We start from the raw sequence: 21,955 nt of genomic DNA, 5'->3' as shown, positions 1-21,955 counted from the left end.
TATAATTTCTTAAAATATTAAAATTCTACCCGGTAAGCAGCGCTGACTTAGTTGCACACAATCTCTTTTCTACAGTGCATCATTCCTTAACGAGTCGTTGAATTCCCATGGCTTGTAGCTTTCCCGTTTTTCCCAGTATAGCCAGCGCCGACTTCATTGCTATCTCCTATCCTCTCACTCAATCCCTTTTTTTCGTGGATCACTCCTTACCAACATAATTAATGGTTAGTTCGGTTATTAAATTTTTTCATTAAAAATAATATATGGAATATATATTCATATGTAAAATATAATATAATAAAATAAATCTATTCAGAGTACTTAAAAGTATAATTAAAATCAGGAATATACAAATATAGTAATAAAATTGTACTCTAAACAAGTAAATATCTTTTATCATACATAAATTATTTAAAAAATATAAATTATTAAAATTAATAACACAAATTTAAAATGATAAAATTCAACTTTCTTATAAGTATTTTTTATAGTATTTTTATTCTTTTAATTTTTAATTTATTAATATTTTATTATTTAATTAATGATTAAACAAATTATTTTCATGAGAAATTATTTTTTGTATAATCTTAAAGAAGAGACCAATATAACAGTTTAAAAATTAATGTAAAAATGATATTTTAAATAAAAATAGTTAATATTAAAATTTTTAAATACAAAAATAAATTGTATAGATATTCAAGATATAATATGAAATATATGTTTAAAATAAATAAAGAAGACAAAAATAATTATTTATTTTTTATGAGTACTCCCATTTTATCTGTTTATTTATTTATGCATATATTGATATTTATCTTTCAAATATTTATACAAATTATTTTGTATTTAAAAATTTTAATATTAAATATTTTATTTAAAATTTTATTTTTACATTATTTTTTAAATTATTATATTGGTCTCTTCTCTAAGATAATACCAAAAAAATTTTATAAAAATAATTTGTTTAATCATTAATTAAATAATAAAGTACTAATAAATTGTAAATTAAAAAAATAAAAATATATATTATAAAAAAATACAGTAAAAAATTGGATTTTATTATTTTAAATTTGTATTATTAATTTAATAATATATTTATTTTTTAAATAATTTATGTATGATAAAAAATATGTTTACTTGATTAGAGTACAAATTTTATTATTATATTTATATGTTCATGATTTTAAATATACTTTTAAGTATTTTGAATAGATTTATTTTATTATATTATATTTTACATATAAATATATATTCCATCATGTAATTAAATAAATATATATTTTTTTAATGAAAAAAATTTAATAACTGAACTAATCATTAATGATGTTGATGTTGGTAAGGGATTGAGTGAGAGGACAAGAGATAGAAATGAAGTCGGCGCTGGCTATACTGGAAATAACGGGGAAGTTACGAGCCATGAGAATTCAATGACCTGTTAAGGAATGATGCACTGTAGAAAGAGAAGAGATTTGCGTGAGAACGTGCTTCAATTAATGGGGTAGAATTTTAATATTTTAAAAAATTATATAATTATTCATCTAAAATAATAAATTACAAAATAACCCAACTATAGTTAAGATAATAACCAATTAAAATGTGACACATCATGAAGGATAACTTACATATTATTTTAGAGGGGTTAGGTAGAATTCACCTAAAAATAATATTTTACCCTAACGACGAGCTACACAATTTTTTGATAAAAATACGAAAAAAAATATACATATAAACATGTGAGGTTATTCTTGGGAACTTATATTGACCTAACACATCCACTTTTTGGATTTTTAAAAATTTCATATACCTCGTCATAAGTACTTCATGTTATGACAACCTTATATTGTATATATAGAGGTTGAAACAAATTCATAACAATAAAAAGAAAATAACACTCACATTATCATTATCATGATGGTCATGTTCCCCGCCATTTCTCTCTCAACGAACATAACTGTCAAAACCAACATAACAGTTTCCGCCACACCAACACCAAGAACCACAACAACTCAGAAATTACACAAAACAACACCACCTCTTGGTTCAACCCTGAAATCCCTTTGCAAATTGGGAAAATTGGAGGAGGCCTTTAGCGTTATAGAATCCTCAAAGCGCAAACCCAATGATGAAGACATTGAAGTTTTCTCTCTCTTCCTCCATGCCTGCATCTCCACAAAGTCATTGGAACATGCCCAAAAGCTCCGTTCCCACATTCTTCGCTCAAAACCGAGCCTTTTGCAGAACCCCACCCTGAAGAGCAAGCTCATCACACTCTTCTCCGTCTGCGGCCAACTCGACGAGGCTCGCCGTGTCTTCAATGACCAAACCAGCGGTGAAGCCACTCCCTCGGAGCCAGTGTGGGTAGCCATGGCAATTGGGTACTCTAGAAACGGATTTTCTACTGAAGTTCTGCTTCTGTATAGTAATATGTTGTTGCATTCTGTGAAGCCCGGAAATTTCGCGTTTTCGGCGGCTCTTAAGGCCTGTGTGGATACCTCTGATACTTTCTTGGGTAGAGCAATCCATGCCCAGATTGTGAAGCATGATGAGGAAGCTGATCAAGTTGTGAACAATGCACTGTTGAAGTTCTATGTGGAGTGTGGAGGGTGCTTCAATGAGGCACTGAAGGTGTTTGAGGTAATGCCTCAACGAAATGTTGTGTCTTGGAACACGCTGATTGCGGGTTTCGCTGGTCAAGGGAGAGTGTTTGAGATGCTCGATGCTTTTCGAGTTATGCAGGGAGAGGCGATGGGGTTCAGTTGGGTCACCCTTACAACGGTTCTTCCTGTTTGTGGTCAAGTTACTGCACTTCACAGTGGGAAGGAGATACATGGGCAAATTGTGAAGTCTAAGAAGAGAGGTGATGTTCCTTTACTTAACTCTCTTATGGACATGTATGCCAAATGTGGAGCAATTGGTTATTGTAGAAAAGTGTTTGACCGAATGCAGAACAAGGACTTAACATCATGGAATACAATGCTTTCCGGGTATGCAATCAATGGGCAAATAGATGAGGCAATGGCTTTGTTTGATGAAATGATAAGTAATAACATTAGGCCAGATGGTATCACCTTTGTTGCCTTGTTATCTGGTTGTAGCCATTCAGGACTTACAAGTGAGGGGAACAGGTTGTTTCATGTGATGCAAAATTATGGGGTGAAACCATCTCTAGAACACTATGCTTGTTTGGTAGATATGTTAGGTAGGTCAGGGAAACTCCACGAGGGGTTAGCAGTGGCAGAAAGCCTTCCAATGAAGCCTACCGGAAGCATATGGGGATCGTTGCTTAACTCGTGTCGGCTCTATGGTAACGTTTCTCTCGCAGAAACTGTGGCCGAGCGGTTGTTTGTGATTGAACCTAACAATTCCGGAAACTATGTGATGTTGTCCAACATATATGCAAATGCAGGGATGTGGGAGGAGGTGAAGAGAGTTAGAGAAATGATGGCAATGAGGGGAATCAAGAAAGATGCCGGATGTAGTTGGATACAAATAAAGCATAGAATTCATACATTTGTCGCAGGAGGGAGCACCGATTTTCGCAATTCAGCTGAGTTTTGCAGAGTTTGGAGTGAGTTGTCAAATGCTACAAAGAAAGTGGGATATGTCCCTGACACAGAAGTTGTTCTTCATGATATTAATGAAGAGATGAAGACAATGTGGGTTTGTGGACACAGTGAAAGGCTTGCAGCAGTGTATGCACTCATCAACACTGGTGAGGGAATGCCAGTTAGGATTACTAAGAACCTCAGAGTTTGTGTGGATTGTCACTCATGGATGAAGGCAGTTTCAAGAGTTACAAAGAGATTGATTGTATTGAGAGATACAAATAGGTTTCACCATTTTGAAAATGGTACTTGTTCTTGTAAGGACTATTGGTGATGGAAAGTTACAATGTTGTTAATAAGTTTCCAACAAAAGTTTCAGTGACATACAAAATTTTGGAAAAATATTCACCTTTGTTCTCACTAATATTTCAAACTATTGTTAGCAATATTTACTTTTGAAGAAAATTTCAAAATTGAGTTAATCTCACCAAGAAAGAGCAATTTGAAAGGCTAAATTCAGTTTGTAATGTTTTATTATAGCCACATCAATTTGACTCCGAACCCTAGAACTATCACAATAATTTAAAATTTCTAGCATTTGCTTGATTTAAATAAGCCTACTTTAATTGCCGATAGAATGGAAAATTCTGATTTTCATTGATTAAAAACTTGTTTTGTTTACCCCGATAAAATCTTATTATATGATTTAGTCCAAATGAAATTACTTAGAAAATTATACAGTCATAGAAACACTCTCGCTTGTAGCTGTCAAAAAGCGAGACACGTGTCATATTTTTATTGATCAACTACTATACTTCATAGTGAGGTATACAAAACATACTTCACCAGACGATGCACCATAATGACAATCCCTAAAACCAAAAACACTGAAAAGTGAGAACACATCATATTCCACTCTCTGCCGCCGGCACCGCGACGATTATCACCTCTTTCAGAAGCTCAGGTAGGTGCTTAAGCTTTCACTCTTCATCTGTTCTCTGTCTCTTTTTTTTTTTTTTGTGTGTTTTAGTTTAGATAAATATTCCTTCTGTCTTCATCTGTGAATTGAGTTTTGTTGTTATAAAACTTTATCCCAGAATCATAGCACGTTTGTGCTCCTCGTACTGTGTTGCAATTTTCACAGGAACTTCTCAGCTTGGGATTCAGCTCGATGGGTGAGGCAAAGGAAGACAATGTTGTTCTATCTTCAGTTCATTCCACAGTCTTCAAAGAATCGGAAAATCTAGAAGGAAAATGCACCAAAATTGAAGGCTATGACTTCAACCAAGGCGTCAATTACCATCAGCTTCTCAAGTCCATGGTCACCACTGGCTTTCAAGCTTCAAACCTAGGAGACGCAATCCAAGTCATTAATCAAATGGTTTGTTTTGTTTGCTTTTCTTTGTGCCCCCCATCTGTTTGTTTTTGTGTTTCTGTGACTTTTTGCTCATAAAGTTATTGTCTTTGCAACTTTTGGGGAACTGGGTTGAAGCTAGATTGGAGGCTCGCTGATGAACCAGTAGTCGATGATTGCAGTGAGGAAGAGAGGGATTTGAGTTACCGAAGGTCTGTTACTTGCAAGGTGTTTCTGGGATTCACTTCTAATCTCATCTCCTCTGGTGTTAGAGACACTGTTCGGTTTCTCGTTCAACATCACATGGTGAGTATCCTGTAAGCTTAAATTGGGAAGTTGGTTCCCCTTAATTTGTGTTAACATGATAAATGTTTGGTTTTCGGTTGTATCTGGAAAAATATCTGTTTTAGTGTGTTGTTTGTGGTGTCATAAAATGATTGTAAGATGGAAGAATTGAAAAAACTTTTGTAGCTGGTGCATATATAATGTATATAGTATCTCTAGTTCACTACCAACTATTTGTAGCATAGCATCGTGTAAGTAGAGACTTTGTTGTTAGATTGTTCATCAATAGGGTGACAAGCATCACATTGACTGATTGTTGCTAATCCCCTTGATTAGAGATAAAATTAAATTTAACTGATTGTCTTTGAACAATGATAGAGTGTGTACTTGTTGAATTCCAAAAGTAATTTGCAAAAGGAAGTGTTTTTTTTTTCCTTTGGAAAAATAAGTTAAATTCAAATTGTGATAGTATTATAATTCTTGATCTGTTACAGGTTGATGTAATTGTGACAACTACTGGTGGCATCGAGGAAGATCTTATAAAGTGCCTTGCACCAACATACAAAGGAGATTTCTCTCTGGATGGAGCCTATCTGCGCTCAAAGGGATTGAATCGTATTGGTAATTTGTTGGTCCCTAATGACAATTATTGCAAATTTGAGGACTGGATTATTCCCATTTTTGATCAGATGTTGACAGAACAAAATAATGAGGTACTTTATTTTATAGCTGTCTTGTAGTGTGTGAAAGTTTTTGTGGATGCATGGGGACTTATTTACCATCTGTCTTTGTTTTCCTTTTTCAATATTAGTGTCGTCTGTATTTGTATTGTACTATTCTGTATATGTTTTGTTTATGGTAAGTTGCTAACAAAATTAACTAAAATAGATTAACATTTTAAAATTGAATGGCATACCTCTGATGAAGCAGGTGCTACTTGAAACTTGTTTTTCCCGACACTTGTTCATCTTACTCTTTTTTCTTCTTCATTTTTGACAGAATGTGATATGGACACCATCCAAGTTGATTGCTCGATTGGGTAAAGAAATAAAGAATGAGAGCTCTTACCTTTATTGGGCATACAAGGTAAGGCTGTGGGAGCAAAGCTTTTTTTATAATCATGTTATTCCCTGCATTTTGTTCCTGATTCAAGTCTTAGCCTATTTCCTTTTCCGAGCATTAGGTTATTGTTTCTCTATATTTCTTGTATCATGTATGTATACGATGAAATGTAGTTGTTGTGTAAATTTCCTGATTTTCTAAACAGCATTGATTTAGAAAATCACAATTATTGTTGAGTTTCTTTCATATTTTCCAGAACAATATTCCAGTATTTTGTCCGGGCTTAACCGATGGCTCATTGGGGGACATGCTGTACTTCCATTCGTTCCGCAACCCGGGTCTGATTGTAGACATAGTGCAAGGTCTTTTCTACTCTCTTTTGCCTTCCTACTTCCTGAGTGAATCTGAATTGCGTAGAATGACAACTTTGCAATGTAACAGATATAAGGGCCATGAATGGAGAAGCTGTACATGCGAGTCCTAGGAAGACCGGCATGATTATTTTAGGAGGTGGTATTCCAAAGCATCACATCTGCAATGCCAATATGATGCGTAATGGTGCAGACTACGCTGTTTTTATTAATACCGCACAAGAATTTGATGGTAGTGATTCGGGAGCTCGTCCAGATGAAGCTGTTTCCTGGGGGAAAATACGAGGATCTGCAAAAACTGTTAAGGTACATCCTCTATATGATTTCACAATTACTTTTCTTCTTGTCAGAATTCTCCAAATTGCTGCGGTGAATGCTATGGCTATAGTTTCATACTTTTGGATTATTGTAGCCAGCTAATATCATCAATCATCATCCTGATTTAGAATATGACTGAAAATTCCAAGGTTCATCCAATTTTATATTATAAAATACAACCATGATTTCTACTAACATTAGCAGAATTGCAAAATATGCTGATGTCCATTGTTGTTCTTATATTTGTTGGACTTCTAAAGATTTATGTAACGTTAGTCATGAATAAATATTTGTCTTAATCTCTATGCTTACAAGTATGTTGATTTCATTAAACCAGGTCCACTGTGATGCAACCATCGCCTTCCCTTTGCTTGTTGCCGAAACATTTGCCCCAAGAGTGAAACCTTGCAATCAATAGAGGTTAAGACAAACTAACTGTCAAGTTCGCGTAAATTTCATTGTTTGAGGACATTGATGAACGTGTTCACCGCTGGTATTCGATTAGGTCATCATGCCTGGTGTGTCCATCATTATCGTGTGCATTTTATGTTATACCAAAAAAGAAAAAGTAATACACTAATCCTGACTGCATCAGAGACAGGAATTATAGATGCAATAACCAATTTTCATTGGTTTATGTGAGTTTTGGGATGAGGATGATTGTAACTTCTAAAACAAATAACATTAGAAACTTGAAACTTCATCAACTTTGCAAGTCGGTATATTTTTATCTTTCTTCCAACTGATGGCCAAATTTCATGTTGGAGGAAAAGATATATCACAATTCAGACCTTATTTATTCTTCTGAATCATATTGCTGTGCCTGTACTTGTGTTCTTGATTGTATATATGGTTCTGAATCAAATATAATGACACAATGGTATTTTCTTTTACTTCATTTTAACCAAACGTTTAACAGTCTCTTCTTAACTCATTGACCAACATTTGTCTGTTTTATCTTTTGGAAATCTATGAAGGATTTGTGAAAATAAATATATGCCAAAATAGTAAATTAATTCATCATTTTGGTTTAACAGCAGGCCACGAACACAAAGCATACAACCTTATTTTGATATATATAATGTACTACTCATGTGAGTAACCATGTACTAATAATCAAATAACTCGTCGTTATTTATTAAGGTTTGATATTTAAAGTGAAAGGATGATTTAGGTAGTATCATGCAATGCGCCTGCAAATAGTGAGTCCATCTCCAACAGAAGCAAGAGCGATCTCAACGCGTGGGTCTGTGGCGAGTGCGTCGTTGACTTCGATTAAAGCTTTTCGATATGGTCTGTGAGAAGCTTCAACATCCTGTTCAGGCCACACAACAAATCCACCTAAGAGTGTGTCATCGTAGACAAGCAACCCACCAACCTTCACCAGATTTATGAGCCTCTCATGGTACTTCACATAGCTCCATTTGTCAGCATCAATGAAGGCGAAGTCATAAGTTCCCAAGTTTGAAGGCTACACCAAAAACATACCAAGAATATAATAATAATAATAATAAGCAGAAGAAGAAGAAGTAATAATTAGTAAGTTTTTTTATGTCTGGAAATCAAGGAAAGAAAAAGGCAGTTAAATTATTAGAGGAACAAAGGTTATATGAGAAATTCTTTAAATGTTCTGTGAACAAATCAAGTCGTTTGCTTGCTCTATTCACTCTGTGTAAAAGCAATAAAAATGGAATTAGTTGAGATGACAAATTGATTATAAGGTAATTAATAGGTTTTGGGTTTAAGTTTTCAAAATAACAAAAGAAAAAAATATATGGATTGTATATATAATAAAAGGTATTTCAAAAAGTAAAGTTATGCACCAACTCTTCTCATATTGCTATTATATATAGTATGAAAGTAATAAAAATTAAATGATTTGATTTGCTGTTAGAGCATATAAAAATTAATTTCTCATAAAACCTATGTTTCTCCAAGCAAAGAAAAATGCTTACATCTTGCAATAGTTTGTCCAAAATTGGCAGAGCTGGAGACTCTATAAAATCAATCTTGTGCTCTACTCCAGCCTTTTTGATGAATGGTAATCCAACCTCATAAGCTTTTCTGTCAATATCTATGGCTGTAATCTGCAATATTTATAATGTTTTTCTTTTATAAAAAGAAAATTGAAATATATATGCTGGATTTATTTTAAATTTAAATTTACATGACCTAATAATTTGTTATCTTGACTATTAAATACTTCATTAAGCTTACTTATTTGCTCAATGTCTAAAGCAATATCAAAACTATATTCTTATTTTGTTATTTAATCATATATTGACATTTCATCTCAATTATAAATTATCTTATTTTCCTACTATATTTATTCATAACATAAGTAAGACGTTGAAGCAAGTAAAAAGATACTATAGCAAATTAAATAATAAGATAAATAAACGACTAAATAATAAACACAATAAATAAAATAGAAAACGATAAATAAGTTCTTAACACTCCTAATTTTTGAAAGTCACAAATACACTTTTTAATTTATCAAACATAAAACGAGGTGTTTGTGCTTTTGAAAAGCATAAGCACGTGTTTAAAAAATTTTTATCATACCAAGGCTAAATCACTAACTAATCAAAAATATAAAAATGTCCCTCACATTTTAAAATATGTAACATATAAATTTTTTTTGATGACTTATTTGTTCTTATATATTTTGGACGAAAGAACTTATATGTCTCACATTTCAAAAGGTGAAAAACGTTTTTGTATTCTCAGTTAGTCAATAACTTATTTATCTTTGAATTAAAAAATTAAGAATCTATTTATCTATTTCTCTAAATAAAATATAAAAAATTGTGCAAACCTTTCCATCAAGAGGAATGTTAAGAGCTGTAAGAAGAAGAGAGTAGCCAGTAAACACTCCAATTTCAATCGTCTTTTTGGCATTCAATAGCTTCAACAATATTGACATTAGTTGGCCTGATTCAGGATTAGTACCCATGAAACCCCTAATAATAAATTTCGAAACCTTTTAGTATGAAAAATTATTTAAACTCTTTATCCTTCTAATTTTTAAATAGAAAAGGTCTTGAACGTTTTTATCTTTTATATTTTTAAAAAATATTACATATATATATAATTTTTATTCATTTAAGTAATATTACATATATATGTTACTAACCTAGGATAATTCTGAGTGAGTTCCCTCAGCTCTTTAAGAAGCTGTGGCTCGCGAGGGTAAACAGCAGTTTCCACTATATACTGTAAAAAAAAAAAAAAAAAAAAGTTAGACATATTAAACCATTTTGTTAATATATAATAGAAAATTTTAGGCTTAAATAAAATTTTAGTCCCTTATTTATTTATTTATTTATTGTTTTGATCCGGTAAAAAATTTAAAAAGTAGTCTTGACAAGTAGAATTGTTATTGTAAAAAGATGTATTTAATATGTTATGTTAATACTTAACGAAATAAATTAAACTAAGACAAAGTGGTTGTTTGGGTGTCATTATCTTGATAAAAAAATATTTTTTTAATAAATTTTTTTTAGCGTGTTTGTTAAATTTTTAGTAATAAAAGTAAAAATACTAGAAAAAAATATCTTTTTTGAGAAGTTACAATTTACATCTTTTTTTAAAATATCTTTTTCCTAAAAAAAAGATGTTTTTTACATAATAAATTAATAAGCACTTTTATATTGTTATACCCAAACATAATTGATAGATAAAAAGATCTTTTTGCACGATATATTCAAACATAAAATTATTTTTACTTTTTCATATGATCTTTTAAAAAAAGATAAATCCAAAATGATCTTTTCTTTAAAGCTCACCTAAAAATTTGTTTAAACTTAAACTTTATTAATAGAAAAGATCTTTTCTTTTATTATGAACCAAAATAAAAAAGCAAATATTTTTTTTATAGAAACCAAAAACTTGTTTAAACTGAAACTTTATTAATAGACATTACACTGATAAAATACCATAAATTTTTTATATTTTTAATGTATTGAATATATAATAATTTTTTTAAATTTTATTATTATTATTATTAACCAATTACCATAAAATGAGGTTGATTTGGATTGGGTTTTGAATATGAAAGAAATTAATAAATATATTTTCACACAACAAATAATGTGAAGTTTTATGATAATAATAATATACTTAATAAATACATAGTTCAAAGAATAAGTGTAGAGTTTCGGGAAATAAAAAATGAAAATAAAATCATATGTTGAGTGATGTAATTAATGAAGTAAAGGAATGATCATTCAGGTTTTAAAATATTATAAATTAAATCGCTCCAAACCTTAGATTTATTCGTTTAATTTGATTCCATCTATCTTACTAAATGCTAATAACTATGTGAAATTGTGAACGAATCCAAAACAATACAATTGATATGATTTGTACAAACCTTTGCTAACTTTTCGCTCTGTAGTATGACTGGAAAATTGGAATCCATTGGTTCTTCTATGTTTTCCATTTCTCTGCAATCCAAACACCATGTTCAAAACACCCTATTACTAAATTAGCTAAACCATGTGCAGATAATTTCAAAACATTAATTACTTAGTTGTATAAATGAATAGAATTAATAATAGAAGAAAAAAAAACGTGAAAGATGAGCTCTCTTAACAAATTTGGAATATTTCAGTGACAACGCTTACACTTGAGAATCCTAGGATGTTGAAGTATGTATTATAATATGAGGATGAGAGTGTGAGTGTTGGTGTTATATATAGAGAGCAAGCTGGGGTGCCAGTGACATTCAATTCAAAATTAGTACCACATTAATAGAATTTTTTAGAGTATTAATTTTGATATTTTTAAAAAATAAATTAATTTAAAATTAAAATTTATATTCGAATTGATAAATGAAATAAAATTAGTATTATTTTAAAAAAATAATATCACTTTAACGTAAAACTAATAAAATGTTGCTATTTATATAATTATTTTGATAGAATAATTAAAAAATAATATAATATAAAAATTTTAATTAAAATTAAGACTAAATATTAAAATAATAAATTTTATTTTATATTTTAAATTATTATTTATAATATATGATCACATTAATATTGATTTATCATTTTATAAAATTTAAAATAAAATTCAACTTAAAGATATTGGATATGCTCTTTAAGTATTAAATAAAAATCATACAGAGATACCAAAAGAACACAAATCATACACATTAAGTTAGTCAATGGTTAATTATTAATTTAGTATCTAAAAGATTCAACCACAAAATTTTTTTTAAAAAATATGATTGATAAATAATTTTTAAATAATTTAAAAATATAATAAAAACAATTAATAATTATTATATTTGTTATAAGTAACAAAATAAAATTTTATATTTAACAAATAATTTATCTATTTGATTTAAATTTTTGTGATAATATTTAAAAAATATACAAAAAATTTTGAAACAAAATTTTATCTCTAAATTTTTTTTATTTTTTGAAAAAATGTGGTAATTTATAATAGAAAATATTTTTAAAAAATTTACATGATATAAAATTACTAAATTTTAAAAATAAGAAGATTTTATATTTTTAATAATGTTTGTAAAAATTTATATTAAAATCTAATTTTTAAAAATTTTTCAAACTCTATATAAAATATCTATTTTTTTATCACATTTTAAAAAAATTATAAATATATTTGTCTTTTGTATTTTTTAAATTTTTTTAGCGACGTATACTTTCAAATATTATTTTCTTAATTTTTTTAAACGGTCAGATGAGGCGGCTTAGTTGAGAATGATAAATGTCTTTTTTAGTTTTTTCTTACTTGTCCACCAAGATTTCTAGAGCCATGCATCATACTGGTTGATTTTTTGCAAGAAAAATCTTCCATTAATAATATTCTCTTGCACTGCCACGGTCACATCAAAATCATGTGAAGTACCAAAAATACCTCTGACAAAATTTTGGTGCTAACAATTACACTACTTCTAAAAGAGCAAAACCATAAAAACATTTTTAAAAAAAATTAAAATGTGACAATAATAATTAATAAATACTTTTTAAATGAACTTAATATTTAATAATGATTATTGTATTTAATCTGAATTTCTGTAAAAATATTTAGATAAAATTTAAAAAATATATAAAAAACCAAAATAAAATTTAATTTTTAGACTTCTTTATATTTTATTTTATAAAATTTTATGTCATCTATAAAAATAGCAAACAAATGTCATTTGGTATAAAATTACTAAATTTTAAAAATAAAAGTTTCTCTATATTCATAAAAAATAGCATCAAGTTTCAAATTTTATAGCATTTTTTTAGGGTAAAAAACCATAATAAGTCAACTGGCTCAAAAAATTACGTAAATACGCCAAAGCAAAAATCGTTTCAGCAATAAGCCAGATCGTATTTTTATATAATTCGAACCAGGTTGGTTCGAACTCTATTTGTTAGTAAATCGAACCAGGTGAGTTCGAATTAGGGTTTTTTTTTTGTTAGTAATTCGAACCAGCCTGGTTCGAATTAGGAATGAAGGTAATTCGAACCAAGGTGGTTCGAATTATAGAGAGAGAAGGTGTGCATGCCTGGTTCGAATTACACCAATCATAGTTCGAACCAGGCCGGTTCGAACTATGTGTGAGACTGACTAAGCTGTGTATCTATGGACGAGGCATATCCGAATCAGCCAAAGAGATGCGGCCTATGTCGCCAACCCGGACACAGTTTAGTAAGAGAAAATAAACGCTAAACTGTTTCAAGATTCATTGATCATACAAAATGAATGTCCCAGAACACAAATTAAAAAAAACATAGGTAAACAGACTATAACATAACAAAAAAAGTACAAACCAGGATCATACATGATTGAACTTAAAGAAAAAAAATACATAATTTAAAAAGCCATATTCATTACTACTCGCAACAATCAAACTAAAGTCATGCACTAATGTAAATAATACTGACACTAACAACATGGGATATAATCTAAATAACTCTAAGACTAGCAAGATGCGCACTAATGTAGATAATGCTAACACTAACAACATGCATACTAATGTGTCTGAGACGAGCCTGCAACCTGTGGGCAACTACTCGCGTGTGTCCAGGTTGGCGACATAGGCCGCACCTCTTTGGCCGATTCGGATCCGCCTCGTCCATATTCGTCCGTATCCTAGTGGATCTAGGACGACCCTCTCTGGCACTCATGGCAGGGTCTGGAATCACTGTGGGCCCGTCGTAAGGTGGCCAGAAGCCCTCCGGGATGGGAGGTGTGAATCCCATCCGATACACATTGAAGACCGAGCTAATCTGATAGACGCGTGAACTAAGAGGTCCAGGTGACCCGTGAGTATGCACAGCACGCAAGTGCGTGCTGACACGGGAAATGAAGAGCCTGGAAGTACCCAGTCACATGTCCGAGAGGCAAGTGATACTCTGTAAGTACCCAAGGGAAAGAACCAGTCGGAGTAGTCTCTGCTACAGTGAACTCGGAGTTATCCCGGTCATACAGCGTCACCGTGAAGCACCTGGCCGTCTTCATGTTGGCCTCAATACACTTCACCAAATGCTGACTGAATTGTTGTCCTGTTCCCATCTGGGCCTCAGCCTCTCTCCCCTTGCGAACAAATAGTTCCGCAAGCCTACAATATGTTGCCTTCACCAGGGATGCTACAGGGAGATTTCTGACCCCCTTCAGGATGGAGTTCACACACTCGGAGATGTTCGTCGTCATGTGACCGAATCTCCGCCCCTCATCACGATGCTGAGTCCACAACGAGTAATCAATCCGGTTCGCCCAGTCACACATCGCCGGATCTTCAGATCGCAGGATATCAAACCAGTAATCAAATTCAACCTCGGTCTTCGCATACGCCGCGTTCACTAGTAGCCTCCTAGCGTCTTTGCCCTTGAAGGTTAGGGCAAAATTAGCCGCTACGTGTCGTATGCAGAATGCACGGTACGCAGATGGCGGTAGCCAACCGCCGTCAGGAGCCTCGAGCGCAGCCTTGATGCCGTTGTGCCTGTCCGATATAACCAGCACACCGGGCTTCGGGATCACGTGCTGTGGAAGGTGCGAGAGAAAGAATGTCCAGGATTCCGCATTCTCACCCTCTACTAGTGCGAATGCCACAGGTAGAATGTTGGAGTTCCCATCCTGTGCAATCGCGATGAGCAACGTTCCCCCATACTTCCCATACAAATGTGTGCCGTCAATGCTGATTAGCGGCTTGCAATGACGGAATGCCTCGATGCAGGGCGGGAAAGTCCAGAAAAGTCTGTGGAAGTACGCTTGAGATTCGTCCACCTGTCCTCCAACTCAAACCGGGCTCGTCTTCAGGACCAACACTCCCAGGCATCGTCAGCTGGACACCCAAGACCACCTAGGCAGGTCGTTGTAGGACTCATCCCAGTCACCGTATATGAGGGCAATAGATTTCTGCTTCGCCATCCAAACCCTCCGGTAAGTCGTCCTAAAACTAAAGTGCGCTGCCGTGGCGTTCAGGAGCACCTTGATGCTCACGGATGCATCGGCCCTAACCATTGGCATAATGAACGCCGAAATCACATGATAATCCAAACTCCTGTGGTCACTCGAGATGGATGTGGCCAGGCAAGTGTGAGGTCCATTGTACCGTTTGACCTCCCAAATGCCCTTGCGCTTCCGGAGACTCAGTCGAATCCATGTGCACCCATTCCCAAACTCGGAACACTTGCCCACATACCGGCGGTGATCGGACTCCACCACCTTGTACTGTACCCCTCGCCGGATGCTGTAAGTCTTCACACTTAAAAGGGCCTCATCTTTATCCTGGAATTGCTGACCAACCTGGAACTCTGTCAGACCAGTACTCCCTTCCGCATCTCTAGCTCCGAATCCAACAGCGTGACCTAAAACCCCCTCATGTCTCATGGCGTCCAAGTCCAACGAGGGAAAAATGTGGTGGATACTGCTGTGTGCCAGAGCTAGAACCACCTACCTCCAATGCAGGCCCAGTCGCTCCAATATCATCAGCGCTATCATCGTCAATCATATCCGGCTCGACGTCATCCTCGTCTTCATCGTCCAAAAAACCGTCTCCTACACCAACAGGTGCAAACCCCCTAAAGCGTTCGGCAAATTTTCTCTTTCCACTACCTCGTCGCCTTCGGTGGCATTGAGGTCAACAGCGAAAGATGGGGAGGCGACATGTTCGACCACTGGTTCGTACACAGGGACGGACGAGGAAGCAACGGCAGGCCGGGAACTAGAACCTGCTGCATTCGCTATAGTGTTTCGTATTCCTGTTCGAACCGCCGGAGCTGGATACAACATCAGCCAGCCGGGCCAACAACTCCGGTGTCCTCACCTCCGGAAACTGCCGCCGACAGAGAAACATTACTTGCAAGTCCGCATCATTATTAATCGTGAAGCAATCATACTTCACCGTATTCTGTAGCACCGTGACTGGAATGCGATAGAAAACTTCTTTACCCCTTCGCACCCTCCACACCAAGCTTCATTAGTACAGCGCTAACAAGCTCATCGTAACTCGTCGTAGATGTTATGACAATACATAGAGGATCCTTATCTGTGAACTTTACTCCGGAACGAGTTTTTCTATTAACAGATCCTCTGTGGTGCACCAAAACAACAAAACTCTCCTCACTAGCCATCCTACTCCCTCTAATGAGACTAACTCACGTTTGGAACCATATATATACAGTCAGTCTCACACATAGTTCGAACCGGGCCGGTTCGAACTATGATTGGTGTAATTCGAACCAGCCTGGTTCGAATTACATGCACACCTTCTCTCTCTATAATTCGAACCACCCTGGTTCGAATTACCTTCATTCCTAATTCGAACCAGGCTGGTTCGAATTACTAACAAAAAAAAAACCCTAATTCGAACTCACCTGGTTCGATTTACTAACAAATAGAGTTCGAACCAACCTGGTTCGAATTATATAAAAATACGATCTGGCTTATTGCTGAAACGATTTTTACTTTGGCGTATTTACGTAATTTTTTGAGCCAGTTGGCTTATTATGGTTTTTTACCCATTTTTTATGATACATATCTTATATTTGATTATTTTTTTATCACACATTTTAACCTTTTGAAAACGTTTTTGTTGTTTTTATTTTTTAACTAAAGGTATTTTTGACCGGGTTTAAAATTTTCAAAAGTAGACAAATTTGTATCTGTAATTTATTGTTGATAAAATAAATCAACTACAGAGAACCATTTTCCTATATAAGGTAGGACTGTTAAAATAGGCTAAACCTATAGGGTTAACTTGTTTATTTATTTAAATGAATAGATTTTGCCTCTAAAATTAAGTCCGTTTAAATTTTTGACTAAACGGGCTGAGCCTAATTAATCCAAAAAAATGATGGGTTAAACGGGTGGCCCGTTTATTTTTTTACATTTTAAAAAAAAAACCAGTACTTTTAGTCGATATTTTCTCCCGATTCGACCCAAAAATCCGACCCATCAACTAAAAAAAGTATTATTTTTAAAGGTTTTTGACATAAAAATTGTATTTTTTGTCAAAATATTTTTCAAAAAATAAAATTAAATGATAAACGGTTCAGGCTAGAAAATTTTGGCCTGCAAATAAAGCGAATTTAAACGAGTCAACCCATTTAACCCACGGGTTTAACGGGCTGGGCCTAAATGGATCGGACTAGCCCGTTTGACAGCCCTAATATAAGGATGGTAAAACTCTCTAAAATGCGAGGATCTCTGTGAAAATTGCCTCGAATGAAGATCCGACTGTGGAGAATTTTTTCTGTAAAGATGAGAATGGAAGACGAAATTCTCCCAGGGCAGGCGCGGGAATTCCCGTCCTGTCCCCGCTAATTTTCGAAATTCTAAATTTGTTTAAGTGTCCTTAATAGTTTATTTTTCATATATGTTTTTTTCATTCACATACCATATATATATATATATATATATATATATATATATATATATATATATATATATATATATATATATATATATATACTCAAAATTCCTAATCCTCATTTGCATAACCCTTCTTTAAATCATAGATCTCCAACGTGATTCATACTCCATCCAACGACCTATAAAAATATATTTTTAATATTTATTAAAAAATTTATTTGTATTATTATAAAAATTAAAAAAAAATCTGTTATATTAAATTTGATTGTTATTATATTGAAAAATTATAAAAATAATACATATAAATATACACAAGTATATTAAATTGATTCATGATTATTTCTTTTGTATTTATTAAGTATTTTATAATCTATAAAAATTGATGTCAATTTTATATATAATGAATTTTGACTATTTTATTTCTTTTAATAATATCATATTAGCACTTCTAAATACATGATAACATATGAGAATTAAAAAAATATTAAAAAAAATAAAAAATAAAAATTTACCTATTATTATTATTATTATTATTATTATTATTCAATAAAAACATAAATTATTAATTAAATAGAATAAATATATACAAATAAAATATCATAATAATCATAATCATAAAAAAATTCATTTACAAATATTCAAATCTCATGTTATTTGACTTATTTATATATATGGTATAAGATTCTTATTACTATACTATATTATTTGGTCTATTTAAAAATTTATATTGCATATAACTCTTATTATTATTATTATTTTATTTCTTAATTTTTTATACAAATTGTAAAAACTTACTCTAAAATTTTTTTAATTTGGTACATTTTTTTATTAAGTATATTTAAATATATTATAATTATAAAATTAATTCATAACTTTATATTATATTTTTGGTGGTATTCAAATTCATTTTTTAAAATTTTTAAAATTATTTACAAACAATGAAAACAATAAAGATGTAAATTTGTACAATTTTAATATAAAAAATTTATGTTTTTTTAATAAATGAATTTAAATTCTTAAAAATAATAATCTATAATCTAATTTATATTCTATTTTTGTTGAATAATTATATATAAATTATTAAATAAATATTTTATAAAATAATTTTAATGTAAAATACTTTAAATTTAACATTGATATATATATATTATTTAAGAGAAAAATTCTACAACCAAGTAAAATATCTAATCAAGTAAGTTGTTATAAAAAATTTTAAATTCTCGCATATGCTCTTCTTCTTTACCCTTGTTAGTTGTTACTGTTGTTATTTAGCTTCTTCTTCTCCTTCTCATTTTTTTCATCTTTCTCTTTTATTATCATCGTCGCTGTCTTCACCACCTCATACTTCTCTTTTTTTTCGTTTGAATTTCTTCTCCTCCTTCTTTTCCATCTTCTTCATCATCGTCATTATCATCATCGTTATCGTGATTGCGTTATCTTCGTCTTTTTCTTATATGTATAACAGTTTAAATTCAAAATGTACCGAAATTTCTTAACGATGACGACACACAAACAAACTCACTTTAAACAAGCTCAAACCAAGTGCACCTTATTTAAATCTAGAATATACTGAAATTACTTAATGATAACTCAAAATTCTTCCTCCTTTTTCTTCATTATCATCATCTTCTTTTTCTTTTTTTTCTTATTCATCTTTTCCTTCTTATTTTACCTTCTCATGATTCTTCTTGTTTTATTCTCTTAACAAGAATAAAAATAAGAAAAAATCAAACAAAGAAGAAGAAGAAGTACATAATAATGCAAAATCGGTAGGAAAAGAAAGAACTTATATTCATTCAACTAAATAAAATTGTAATTTATTCAAATATAATATGAGAAATAATACTTCAAAACATAGTTGTAAGAACCAAACTAGACCAGTAAATTAGACCTTAATTCAATCCAGTTTGATATTTTGACCGTTTAAAGATAAAAATAGATCAAAACCATTCGAACCGTGTCTAAATCGTTCAAAATTTGCAAAATTTCTTGAGGTGGGATTTATGAAAAAGAAAAAATACATAATGATGCAAAATCAGTAAAAAAAGAAAGAATTTATATTCATTCAACTAAATAAAATTATAATTTATTTAAATTTAATATAGAAAATAATACTCTAAAATATAGTTGTAGAAACCAAATCAGATCAATAAATTAAACCCTAATTCGATCCGATTTAATATTCTGACCAATTAAAAATAAAAATCGATCAAAATCATTTGAATCGTATCTAAACCGATCAAAATTTGCAAAATTTCTTGAGGTGGGATTCATGTTAAAACCCACACTAAAAAAGATTTTAGCATGCTTGTAGCCACTGAGCTACAGTATGTTTCACTAAATTATGTGTGTTTAAATATATTACATGTCAAACAGCTATGATTAAATTAGGTCCTTTTTTTTGTCAGAATATTGTTATTTTTTTTTTTAATTAGATATTGTTAAACTTTTTTTTGTGATGAAAAAATAACAACAAAACAAACTTAAAAAAAATGAAGAATAATATCGTGTTGGACTTGTTTAATTGTTTCATTTATTAGAAAAAATAAAATTAAAAAAATTAAACCTTTATTTTTTAGAGACCATAAACAATCATTTTTATTTATCGATTTCAATTGGACAAACAAATTTAGACAAATAAATTAGGGCAAAACACTAAAATAAGCTAAGGGAAGAAATTTTTACATAAATCCGCCAAACCAAAATTTAGTTCATGAATCAACCAATGCATGTTTATATGTAGTTCGAATCAATTAGATTCGAATTCAATCTACACATAATTCGAATCATATTGCTTCGAATTATACACAAAACTCACACACACACTAATTCGAATCAACTTGATTCGAATTACACACATAAAATAATTCGAATCAAGTTGATTCGAATTACACCCTGATTTATTAAAAAAATTAATAATTTATTAAAAAATTTATTAAAAAATAATAATTTAAAATTAAAAAAATATATTTTATTTCATGCATTAAAAAAAATCTAACAAATATTTAATTACGAGACTTTTTTAAATATTAATGAGCTATCAATTCAAATTTCATAAAATACTCTTTTGTCCATTTTTAATAGCTCATGAATATTTTTTAATAAATTTTTTTAAAATATAGGGTGAGATATTACATGATTCGAATTATGCATGGGAAGTTCAATCACTCTGATTCGAATTATACGGTGAGCAATTCGAATTCTATACAATACTCTTCTGCCCATTCTTGATAGCTCATGAATATTTTTTAATAAATTTATTTTAATTATATAAACCACAAAAAAATAATGCAAAATAATTTAAAAAATGACTTAAAAAATATTAGGAATACTATAAAAATTTGTAATGTTCTAATGATTTAGGTAAATACATGCATGTACACAAATTTTAAATAAAATACTCTAGATAGTCAATAATAATTTAAAAATTAAAGAAAATATTTTATTCCATCCAAAATAATTAAAAATATATTTTATTCTATACAAAATAATTTAAAAAAATGACTTAAAAATGTTACGAGTACTATAAAAGTTTATAATATTCTAGTGATTTAGGTAAATACATGATAAAAATATTTTCTTTAATTTCTAAATTATTAATGTCCTAAGTCATTGCAAATTTTTATAGTACTCCTAACATCTTTTAAGCCATTTTTAAATTATTTTGCATAGAATAAAATATTTTTTGTGGTATAATTAAAATAAATTTATTAAAAAGTATTCATGAGCTATCAAGAATGGACAGAAGAGTATTGTATAGAATTCGAATTGCTCACCATATAATTCGAATCAGAGTGATTGAACTTTCCATGCGTAATTCGAATCATGTAATATTTCACCATATAATTTAAAAAAATTTATTAAAAATATTCATGAGCTATTAAAAATGGACAAAAGAGTATTGTATGGAATTTGAATTGATAGCTCATTAATATTTAAAAAAAGTCTCGTAATTAAATATTTTGTTAGATTTTTTTTAATACATGAAATAAAATATATATTTTTTAATTTTAAATTATTATTTTTTAATAAATTTTTAATAATTATTAATTTTTTTAATAAATCAGGGTGTAATTCGAATCAACTTGATTCGAATTATTGTATGTGTGTAATTCGAATCAAGTTGATTCGAATTAGTGTGTGTGTGAGTTTTGTGTATAATTCGAAGCAATATGATTCGAATT

At 31.0% G+C, this 21,955-nt stretch overlaps 4 protein-coding genes across 7 annotated transcripts; 2 read left to right on the top strand and 2 right to left on the bottom strand.

Moving 5' to 3' along the window:
- The first annotated feature begins 1,897 nt into the window (after nt 1-1,897).
- LOC130982679 (pentatricopeptide repeat-containing protein At3g14330) lies at nt 1,898-3,917 on the top strand. The gene has a single exon (XM_057906727.1). It carries the CDS (start codon nt 1,909-1,911, stop codon nt 3,877-3,879), a length of 1,971 nt encoding a protein of 656 aa, XP_057762710.1. The 5' UTR covers nt 1,898-1,908; the 3' UTR covers nt 3,880-3,917.
- Nucleotides 3,918-4,398: 481 nt separating this feature from the next.
- Nucleotides 4,399-7,833, top strand: LOC130981773 (deoxyhypusine synthase). Of its 4 annotated transcripts, none has more exons than XM_057905467.1 (8): nt 4,399-4,509; nt 4,643-4,926; nt 5,038-5,205; nt 5,679-5,897; nt 6,184-6,270; nt 6,503-6,608; nt 6,688-6,923; nt 7,273-7,833. In XM_057905467.1, exons 2-8 carry the CDS (start codon nt 4,717-4,719, stop codon nt 7,351-7,353), a joined length of 1,107 nt encoding a protein of 368 aa, XP_057761450.1. In that variant the 5' UTR covers nt 4,399-4,509; nt 4,643-4,716; the 3' UTR covers nt 7,354-7,833. The 4 variants fall into 4 exon arrangements, with proteins under 4 accessions (XP_057761450.1, XP_057761449.1, XP_057761448.1 ...); XM_057905466.1 differs by having other exon boundaries at nt 4,400-4,509; nt 4,690-4,926; XM_057905465.1 differs by having other exon boundaries at nt 4,411-4,513; nt 4,690-4,926.
- Nucleotides 7,834-7,930: 97 nt separating this feature from the next.
- LOC130981774 (probable caffeoyl-CoA O-methyltransferase At4g26220) lies at nt 7,931-11,660 on the bottom strand. Its single transcript, XM_057905470.1, has 6 exons — nt 11,564-11,660; nt 11,311-11,383; nt 10,072-10,151; nt 9,754-9,898; nt 8,891-9,022; nt 7,931-8,406 (listed from the first exon to the last, which is right to left on the bottom strand). The coding sequence occupies exons 2-6, from the start codon at nt 11,377-11,379 to the stop codon at nt 8,116-8,118; spliced, it is 717 nt and encodes a 238-aa protein (XP_057761453.1). The 5' UTR covers nt 11,380-11,383; nt 11,564-11,660; the 3' UTR covers nt 7,931-8,115.
- A 2,541-nt stretch (nt 11,661-14,201) lies between these two features.
- On the bottom strand, nt 14,202-15,234 carry LOC130981260 (uncharacterized). Its single transcript, XM_057904863.1, has 2 exons — nt 15,166-15,234; nt 14,202-15,065 (listed from the first exon to the last, which is right to left on the bottom strand). Exons 1-2 carry the CDS (start codon nt 15,232-15,234, stop codon nt 14,202-14,204), a joined length of 933 nt encoding a protein of 310 aa, XP_057760846.1.
- Nucleotides 15,235-21,955: the final 6,721 nt, after the last annotated feature.

The sequence above is a fragment of the Arachis stenosperma genome, chromosome 5 (genome assembly GCF_014773155.1).
Source record: "Arachis stenosperma cultivar V10309 chromosome 5, arast.V10309.gnm1.PFL2, whole genome shotgun sequence".
Classification (NCBI taxonomy): Eukaryota; Viridiplantae; Streptophyta; class Magnoliopsida; order Fabales; family Fabaceae; genus Arachis; species Arachis stenosperma.
Note: the sequence above shows the minus strand (reverse complement) of the source record. Positions and strands in the feature narration are given on the sequence as shown.